The following is a 10000-nucleotide window of genomic DNA, read 5'->3' on the forward strand; positions in this document are numbered from 1 at the left end:
CCACACTTAAAATAAAGAACTAAAGAAGTGTTCGAAAAGGAAAACAAAGGAATTGTTAAGGCGATATTAAAATGATCTGAAACGTTATGTGTTTTCACCGAAGAGGTTTGGAATCCGTAGGTCTCCAGTTCCTGGAACGACGAGAGAAATATTCCAGATTGCTCCCAACGCCATGACCGCAGGAATCCGTAGGTCTCCAGCTCCTGGAACGACGAGAGAAATATTCCAGATTGCTCCCAACGCCATGACCGCAGGAATCCGTAGGTCTCCAGCTCCTGGAACAACGAGAGAAATATCATTCCCGATTGCTCCTTTGGAATCCAAAGGTCTCCAGCTCCTGGAACGACGAGAGAAATGTAATTCCCAATTTCTCCCAGCGCCGTGACCACAGCATGTAAGCGAAATCCAGTCTCCAGATGCAGTCTCCGAGATCCATCGTATCGTTTTGAAGACTTCGAAGAGCACAGGAGGCATGTTCGAAAACAAGAGTATGTGAAGGTATAGTGTTATAGTCAATGGATTGGATGACGAAGCAGACCCAGCAAAAGGAAATGAAATAGCCAAAAGAGATAGTCCACAAGGAAGTAACTGTCGGAATTAAATAGCCTAGAAGAGATCATCCAGCAGAAAGGACATTGGTAATTGAATAGCCTAAAGGAGATGATCATTGAGGAAAGACTATGAGCCAAAGGCTTCTAAGCCTACACAGACAATTGAAAGAAAAATCCTCCTCAGAGGCTGCTTCCCCGGAGGAAGGCAGGTTTCCTGCCAGGCTGGGGAAGCGGGCCTGAGAATGGATCCACCACAGAGGCTAAAGGCCAAAGGATCCAATGATCCATATCCAGCCCATGGAGGGAACAATCCTCCTCAGAGGCTGCTTCCCCGGAGGAAGGGCAGGTCTCCTGCCAGGCTGGGGAACGGGCCTGAGGATGGACCCACCACAGAGGCTAAAGGCCAAAGGATCCCGATCCTATCCAGCCCATGGAGGGAACAATCCTCCTCAGAGGCTGCTTCCCCGGAGGAAGGCAGGTTTCCTGCCAGGCTGGGGAAGCGGGCCTGAGGAAGGACCCACCACAGAGGCTAAAGGCCAAAGGATAACGATCCTATCCAGCCCATGGAGGGAACAATCCTCCTCAGAGGCTGCTTCCCCGGAGGAAGGCAGGTTTCCTGCCAGGCTGGGGAAGCGGGCCTGAGGATGGACCCACCACAGAGGCTAAAGGCCAAAGGATAACGATCCTATCCAGCCCATGGAGGGAACAATCCTCCTCAGAGGCTGCTTCCCCGGAGGGAAGGCTCTCCTGCCAGGATGGGGAACGGGCCACCATCCCACCCTCCCCCTAAGCTCCCAGGATCCGGGGAGCTCCTTTTCCCCCGCCTCAACCCTCCCCTTCCCGACCCCTCCTTCCCCCGGATGGGCCCGTCCTCCTCCACTCCCCCCCCTGGAGGATGGACCCACCACAGAGGCTAAAGGCCAAAGGATCCCGATCCTATCCAGCCCATGGAGGGAACAATCCTCCTCAGAGGCTGCTTCCCCGGAGGAAGGCAGGTCTGCCAGGCGGGGAATCGGGCCTGAGATGGACCCACCACAGAGGCTAAAGGCCAAAGGGATTCCAGATCCTATCCAAGCCCGGTGGAGGGGAACAATCCTCCTAGAGGCTGCTTCCCCGGAGGAAGGCACAGTTTCCTCCAGCTGGGGAAGCGGGCCTTTGAGGATGGACCCACCACAGAGGCTGAAGGCCAAAGGTCCAGATCCTATCCAGCCCGTGGAGGGAACAATTCCTCCTCAGAGGCTGCTTTCCCCGGAGGAAGGAGGTTTCTGCAGGGCTGGGGAAACGGGCCTTGAGGATGGACCCACCCACAGAGGCTGAAGGCCAAAGGATTCGATCCTATCCAGCCCAGGAGGGAACAATCCTCCGGGCAGAGGTGCTTCCCCGGGAGGAGGGGTCCTTTCCTGCCAGGCAGGGGAAAGCGGGGCCTGAGGATGGACCCACCAAGAGGCTGAAGGCCAAAAAGGATCCCAGATCCTATCCAGCCCATGGAGGAACAATCCTCCTCAGAGGCTGCTTCCCCGGAGGAAGGCAGGTTTCCTGCCAGGCTGGGAAGCGGGCCTGAGGATGGACCCACCACAGAGGCTAAAGGCCAAAAAGGATCCAGATCCTATCAGCCCATGGAGGGAGGGAAACAATCCTCCTCAGAGGCTGCTTCCCCGGAGGGAAGGCAGGTTTCCTGCCAGGCTGGGGAAGCGGGACCTGGAGGAGGAACACCACAGAGGGCTAAAAGGCCAAAGGATCCAGATCCTATTCCAGCCCATGGAGGGGAAAACAAATCCTCCTCAGACCCGGCTTCCTTCCCCGGAGGGAAGGGCAGGTTTCCATGCGGCTGGGGAAAGCCGGCCATGAGGATGGGACACCACGAGGCTAAAGGCCAAAAGATCCCATCCTATCCAGCCATGGAGGGAACAATCCTCCTCAGAGGCTGCTTCCCGGAGGAAGGCAGGTCTCCGCCAGGCTGGGGAAGCGGGGCCTGAGATGGACCCACCACAGAGGCTAAAGGCCAAAGGATCCAGATCCTATCCAGCCCCATGGAGGGAACAATCCTCCTCAGGGGAAGGCGCCTCGGAGGAAGGCAGGTTTCCTGGCCAGGCCTGGGGAAGCCGGGCCTGAGGATGGACCCACCACAGAGGCTAAAGGCCAAAGGATCCAGATCCAATCCAGCCCATTGGAGGAAACAATCCCATCAGAGGCCTGCTTCATGGAGGGAAGGCAAGGCTTTCCTGCCAGCTGGGGAAGCGGGCCTGAGATGGACCTCCAAGAGCGCTTAAAGGCCCAAGGATCCAAGGAATCCTATCCAGGCCCAGGAGGGAACAATTTCTCATCAAGAGGCTGATTCCCGGAGGAAGGCAGGTTTCTGGCCAGGCTTGGGGAAGCGGGGGGGCCTGAGCAGATGGACCCACCACAGAGGCTAAAGGCCAAAAGGATCCAGATCCCTATCCAAGCCCATGGAGGGGAACAATCCTCCTCAGAGGCTGCTTCCCCGGAGGAAGGAGGTCTCCTGCCAGGATGATGGGGAAGCGGGTCCTGAGGATGAGACCCACCACAGGATCGGGGGCTAAAGGCCAAAGGATTCCATCCTACCAGCCATGGATGGAACCAATCCTCCTCAGAGGCGGCTTACCCGGAGGAAGGCAGGTCTCTGCCCAAAGGCTGGGGAAGCGGGCCCTGAAGGAGACCCACCACAGGCCCAACAGGGCCCTTAAGGCCAAAGGATCCAGATCCTATCCAAGACCCATGGATGGGAACAATCCTCCTCAGAGGCTGCTTCCCCAGGAGGAAGGCATGGGTTTAACTGGCCAGGCTGGGTAAGCGGGCCTGAGGATGGACCCCCACAGAGGCTAAAGGCCAAGGATCCAGCTCATATCCAGGCCCATGGAAGGGAACAATCCATCCTCAAGGGGGCCTAGCTTCCACTGGAGGAAGAAGGTGGGTCCTGCCAGGGGCCTGGGGAAGGGCCTGCGGAGACCCACCCACAGAGGCCTAAAGGACCAAAGGATCAAAGATCCTATCCAGCCCATGGATGGGAAACAATCCTCCACTCAAGAGGCTGCTTCCCCGGAGGAAGGCAGGTTTCCTGCCCGGCTGGGGGAACGGGCTGGGAAAGGAGGACCCACCACAGGGAGGCCTAAAGGCAAAGGATCCAGGATCCTATCCAGCCCAGGAGGGAACAATCCTCCTCAAATGAGGAGGCTTCCGGAAAGGAGAAGGCACGTCCTCCTGCCAGGATTGGGGAAGCCGGTCCTGAGGATGGACCCACCACATGGGGTTGAGGCCCTAAAGGCCAAAGGATTCGAATCCTATCCAGGGCCCCAAATGGAGGGAACAATTCCTCCTCAGAGGGCGCTTCCCGAGAAGGCATTGTCCCCTCTGGCCAGGCTGGGGGAAGGCGGGGCCTTTGAGGATGGACCACCACAGAGGCCTAAGGCCAAAGGATCCAGATTCTCATCCAGGGCCCATGGGAAAGGGGAACAATCCTCCTCGGGAGGCGCTTCCCAGGAGGAAGGCAGGTTTCCTGGCCAAGGCCCTGGGGAAGCCGGGCCTGAGGAGACACACCACAGAGGCGCTAAAGGCAAAGGATCCAGATCTATCCAAGCCCAATGGAAGGGAACAATCCTCCTAGAGGCCTCTTCCAACGGAGGAAGGAAGGTTTCCTGCCAGGCTGGGGAAGCCCCGGGTGCAGGAAGGATGGACCCACCACAGAGGCTTAAAGGACCAAAGGCTCCAGAATCCCAATCCAGGCCCATGGGGAAGGAACAATCCTCCTCAGGGAGGTGCCATTCCCGGAGGGAAGGCAGGTTTCCTGGCCAAGGCCTGGGGAAGCCGGGCCTGAAGGATGGACCACCACAGAGGCTAAAAGGCCAAAGGATCCAGATCCTATCCAGCCCATGGAAGGGAACAATCCTCCCTCAAGAAGGCGCTTCCCGGAAGGAGAGCAGGTTTCCTGCCAGGCTGGGGAAAGTGCTGAGGATGGACCACACAGATGCTTAAAGGCCCCAAAAGGATCAGAATCTATCCAGGCCCATGGATGGAACAATCCTCCTTCAGAGGCTGCTTCCCCGGAGGAAGGCCAGGTTCCTGCCAGGATGGGGAAGCGGTCCTGAGGATGGACCCACCACAGAGGCTAAAGGCCAAAGGATTTCCAGATCCTATCCAGCCCATGGAGGGAACAATCCTCCTCAGAGGCTGCTTCCCCGGAGGGAAGGCAGTTTCCTGCCAGGCTGGGGAAGCGGGCCCTGAGGATAGACCAGTGGAGGGAACAATCTCAAAGGCTGCCTTCGGCCGAGGAAGGCAGGTTCCTGCCAGCTGGTGGAAGCGCTGAGGATGAGCCCACCACAGAGGCCTGACAAGCCAAAGGATCCAGATCCTATCCAGCCCATGAAGGGAACAATCCTCCTCAGAGGCTGCTTCCCCGGAGGAAGGCAGGTTTCCTGCCAGGCTGGGGAAGCGGGCCTGAGGATGGACCCACCACAGAGGCCTAAGGCCAAAGGATCCAGATCCTATCCAGCCCATGAAGGGAACAATCCTCCTCAGGAGGCTGCTTCCCCAGAGGAAGGCACGTCTCCTGCCAGGCTGGGAAGCGGCCTGAGGATGACCCACACAGAGGCCTAAGGCCAAAGGATCCAGATCCTATCCTGCCCATGGAGGAACAATCCTCCTCAGAGGCTGCTTCCCCAGAGGAAGGCAGGTTTCCTGCCAGGCTGGGGAAGCGGGCCTGAGGATGGACCCACCACAGAGGCTAAAGGCCAAAGGATCCAGATCCTATCCAGCCCATGGAGGGAACAATCCTCCTCAGAGGCTGCTTCCCCAGAGGAAGGCAGGTCTCCTGCCAGGCTGGGGAAGCGGGCCTGAGGATGGACCCACCACAGAGGCTTAAGGCCAAAGGATCCAGATCCTATCCAGCCCATGGAGGGAACAATCCTCCTCAGAGGCTGCTTCCCCGGAGGAAGGCAGGTTTCCTGCCAGGCTGGGGAAGCGGGCCTGAGGATGGACCCACCACAGAGGCTAAAGGCCAAAGGATCCAGATCCTATCCAGCCCATTGGAGGGAACAATCCTCCTCAGAGGCTGCTTCCCCGAGGAAGGCAGGTTCCTGCCAGGCTGGGGAAAGCGGGCCTGAGGATGGACCCACCACAGAGGCTAAAGGCCAAGGATCCTGATCCTATCCAGCCCATGGAGGGAACAATCCTCCTCAGAGGCTGCTTCCCCGGAGGAAGGCAGGTTTCCTGCCAGGCTGGGGAAGCGGGCCTGAGGATGAACCCACCACAGAGGCTAAAGGCCAAAGGATCCTGATCCTATCCAGCCCATGGAGGGAACAATCCTCCTCAGAGGCTGCTTCCCCGGAGGAAGGCAGGTTTCCTGCCAGGCTGGGGAAACGGGCCTGAGGATGAACCCACCACAGAGGCTAAAGGCCAAAGGATCCCGATCCTATCCAGCCCATGGAGGGAACAATCCTCCTCAGAGGCTGCTTCCCCGGAGGAAGGCAGGTTTCCTGCCAGGCTGGGGAAGCGAAGGCCTGAGGATGTACCCACCACAAGAGGCTATAGTAAGCAAAGGATCCCGATCCTATCTAGCCCATGGAGGGAACAATCCTCCACAGAGGCTGCTTCCCCAGAGGAAGGCAGGTTTCCTGCCAGGCTGGGGAAGCGGGCCTGAGGATAGACCATGGAGGGAACAATCCTCAAAGGCTGCTTCCCCGGAGGAAGGCAGGTTTCCTGCCAGGCTGGGGAAGCGGGCCTGAGGATGGACCCACCACAGAGGCCTAAGGCCAAAGGATCCAGATCCTATCCAGCCCATGAAGGGAACAATCCTCCTCAGAGGCTGCTTCCCCGGAGGAAGGCAGGTCTCCTGCCAGGCTGGGGAAGCGGGCCTGAGGATGGACCCACCACAGAGGCCTAAGGCCAAAGGATCCAGATCCTATCCAGCCCATGAAGGGAACAATCCTCCTCAGAGGCTGCTTCCCCAGAGGAAGGCACGTCTCCTGCCAGGCTGGGGAAGCGGGCCTGAGGATGGACCCACCACAGAGGCCTAAGGCCAAAGGATCCAGATCCTATCCAGCCCATGAAGGGAACAATCCTCCTCAGAGGCTGCTTCCCCAGAGGAAGGCAGGTTTTCCTTCCAGGCTGGGAAGGGGCGGGCCTGAGGATGGACCCACCACAGAGGCCTAAGGCCAAAGGATCCAGATCCTATCCAGCCCATGGAGGGAACAATCCTCCTCAGAGGCTGCTTCCCCAGAGGAAGGCAGGTCTCCTGCCAGGCTGGGGAAGCGGGCCTGAGGATGGACCCACCACAGAGGCCTAAGGCCAAAGGATCCAGATCCTATCCAGCCCATGGAGGGAACAATCCTCCTCAGAGGCTGCTTCCCCGGAGGAAGGCAGGTTTCCTGCCAGGCTGGGGAAGCGGGCCTGAGGATGGACCCACCACAAAAGCTAAAGGCCAAAGGATCCAGATCCTATCCAGCCCATGGAGGGAACAATCCTCCTCAGAGGCTGCTTCCCCAGAGGAAGGCAGGTTTCCTGCCAGGCTGGGGAAAGCGGGCCTGAGGATGGACCCACCACAGAGGCTAAAGGCCAAAGGATCCTGATCCTATCCAGCCCATGGAGGGAACAATCCTCCTCAGAGGCTGCTTCCCCGGAGGAAGGCAGGTTTCCTGCCAGGCTGGGGAAGCGGGCCTGAGGATGAACCCACCACAGAGGCTAAAGGCCAAAGGATCCTGATCCTATCCAGCCCATGGAGGGAACAATCCTCCTCAGAGGCTGCTTCCCCGGAGGAAGGCAGGTTTCCTGCCAGGCTGGGGAAACGGGCCTGAGGATGGACCCACCACAGAGGCTAAAGGCCAAAGGATCCTGATCCTATCCAGCCCATGGAGGGAACAATCCTCCTCAGAGTGCTTCCCCGGAGGAAGGCAGGTTTCCTGCCAGGCTGGGGAACCCCCGCGGTGCCTGAGGATAGAACAGGAACAGCAGGCTATAGCCAAAGGATCCGATCCCGACTATCTAGCCCATGGAGGGAACAATCCTCCACAGAGGCTGCTTCTCTGGAGGAAGGCAGGTTTCCTGCCAGGCTGGGAAGCGGGCCTGAGGATGGCCCCACCACAGAGGCTAGAGGCCAAAGGATCCTGATCCTATCTAGCCCACGGAGGGAAAAATCCTCACAGGCTTTCCTGCCATGCTGTGGAAGGGAGCCTGTGGAGAGCCCCACCATGAGGGGCAGGGGAAATCCGTGTTTATCAGCTTATTAAGGAGTCCGCTTTTCGTGTATCACAAAGTTGAAGATTTTCAGGAGCAGTTTATACGCAGTACAGGAAGGTTTCAGGGAGGATATCCTGTTTATGAGAGAGAGAGAGAGAGAGAGAGAGAGAGAGAGAGAGAGAGAGAGAGAGAGAGAGAGAGAGAGAGAGAGAGAGTGAGTCATACAGTTTGCGCAATTAGGAGACAGATGAAAGAGAGCGAGAATATTGCTAAGGAAGAGGAATTGTCAATAAGATGTCTTAGGATTTTAGTGTATTTCATAAGCGGATTACTGTGTATAAACAATTACAATGTGAAGGTTCCAGATGGTTGTCCCCTCTTATTGGAGTAGTGCTATCATTGTGGACATTACATAAAGATCTAAACAGTGTCCCTTCGCCCCCCTAGCTGCAACCCCTTTCATTCCTTTTATCGTACCTCTTTTTACTCATCCTTTCCACTTCCTCCTAACTGCAAGGTTTTCCTCCTGCTACACCTTTCGAACTTTTTTTACTCTCAGTTTCCGTTTCAGCGCCGAGTACGCCAATAGGTCCCAGCACTTGGCCGAGGACGAGGAAATGGTCACAGCTGCGAGTGAGACGACTCCCATCATTGATTTCACTTTCATACAATTAGGCTGCAGATTTTATAGGAGCATGTCATCACTGACTTGAAAATAAGTATCTTTTCCCTCCATGGTTGTTGCCAGGTCAGGGGACACCACTGTAAGTTAGATTAGGTAAATAAGTATCTTCTCCCTCCACAATTGTTGCCAGGTCAGGGGGCACCGCTCTAAGTTAGGTTAGGTAAATAAGAATCTTTTCATTCCACGACTGTTGCCAGGTCAGGGTATGCCGCCCTAAGTTTGGTTAGGTAGATAAGATCTGGTTAGGTCAGGACCTGGCATTATTGGAAAAGGTTATTTCCATTTACATTTAAAAGGAATCTGTCCCGGTCTAAGACTGACGAGAATCAGTCCGTTCCACTTGAGTAAAGTTATTCCGTGAAAAATGCTTTGTCAGAAATGTAGTAGAAGAAGGAAGATCTTGGTCATGTAATTTCCAGACTTCCAAGATATCTGGTCGAACTGGAATATCAGCTGGAATATCAACTGGAATATCCGCAGATTCACGTCTAGAGAAGATCAGGCAGTCTGGCATGCAAACTATTCAATTCTCAGAGAGAGAGAGAGAGAGAGAGTTTTGTTTGCAATTCAGTGGATGATATTGCATAATTTCGCCTTTCAAAAATTAAGCGAGTTGCAATTATATAAGAAAACTCATTAGCCATTGCAGCAGGAGCAGCAGCAGCAGACTTTGCTATGCGGAGTTACCCACCATACATTGACTTTTAATTGACGTTTGTATGATAATAGTTCATACATGCTGTTCATCTCGGTCACGAAACTGTCTTCCGCAGGGGATGACAGTTGGTAGTAGTGTGTCACTTTGCTGCTGCTTTGAGCGTGCGTCTGTACAGACGCGTGGTGTATGTGTGTGTGTGTATGTACATACAATACCTTATTTCCCCGTGGGAGTCGGGGCAGTACTGCTGTTGTGAAAGGATGTCGCAGTCAGTCAAGTATTTATCTTACGATTTCATTCTCATTTTTTTGGACCTGTACAGAGCACTACCGTGCTTTTGGAAAATACGAAGTTCGGATTATTTATGAGCAATTACTGGAATTATGTAAAAACAAATAGATAAAGATTCAAACAGCTTTTGTGAAAGCCAAAACTGACAGCCTTTCATGGTATCTTTTGACTAATATAAATGAGTTTTACAATTAATTTGTAAAACATTTTAAAGGATAAACGTGGCGATAAAAACATAACATTCTTAAACGACTGTGAATTTCACTAGTAAAACATTTGAGAGGAAATCTGTCCATAGTGATCGATATCACACCTTTCATCGATATTCAAATTCATTCATCTCCAGAGTCAATTTAGATTCCTGTTATACGAAGTAAAGTATGTTTAAGAATGATGCATTCCATATCACCTTGAAAGAGAGAGAGAAACATTCTGAAATCCAGGTAAAACTTTGCGTTGGTTAAATAAAATGAAAATGCTGAAAAGCATATTGTATATTCAGAGGTCCTCCTAAACTAAATGAACGGATTCAGTTACCCAATTACTGTACCTGAAGCAGCAATAAAAATTAGCAACACCCCAACCATCATCAATCATTCTAAATCATTATATAGTCTTCCGGGTTAT

The 10000-nt window shown here is 54.5% G+C and overlaps 2 protein-coding genes across 3 annotated transcripts in view; one reads left to right on the forward strand and one right to left on the reverse strand.

The window, feature by feature from the left end:
• The window catches only part of LOC135206674 (netrin receptor UNC5B-b-like), a 429533-nt gene that overhangs the window by 217579 nt on the left and 201954 nt on the right, over positions 1 to 10000 (reverse strand). The window lies entirely within an intron of this gene.
• On the forward strand, positions 3570 to 4541 carry LOC135206779 (S-antigen protein-like). The gene has a single exon (XM_064238273.1). It carries the CDS (start codon positions 3570 to 3572, stop codon positions 4539 to 4541), a length of 972 nt encoding a protein of 323 aa, XP_064094343.1.

Source organism: Macrobrachium nipponense, chromosome 31 (genome assembly GCF_015104395.2).
Source record: "Macrobrachium nipponense isolate FS-2020 chromosome 31, ASM1510439v2, whole genome shotgun sequence".
Lineage (NCBI taxonomy): Eukaryota > Metazoa > Arthropoda > Malacostraca > Decapoda > Palaemonidae > Macrobrachium > Macrobrachium nipponense.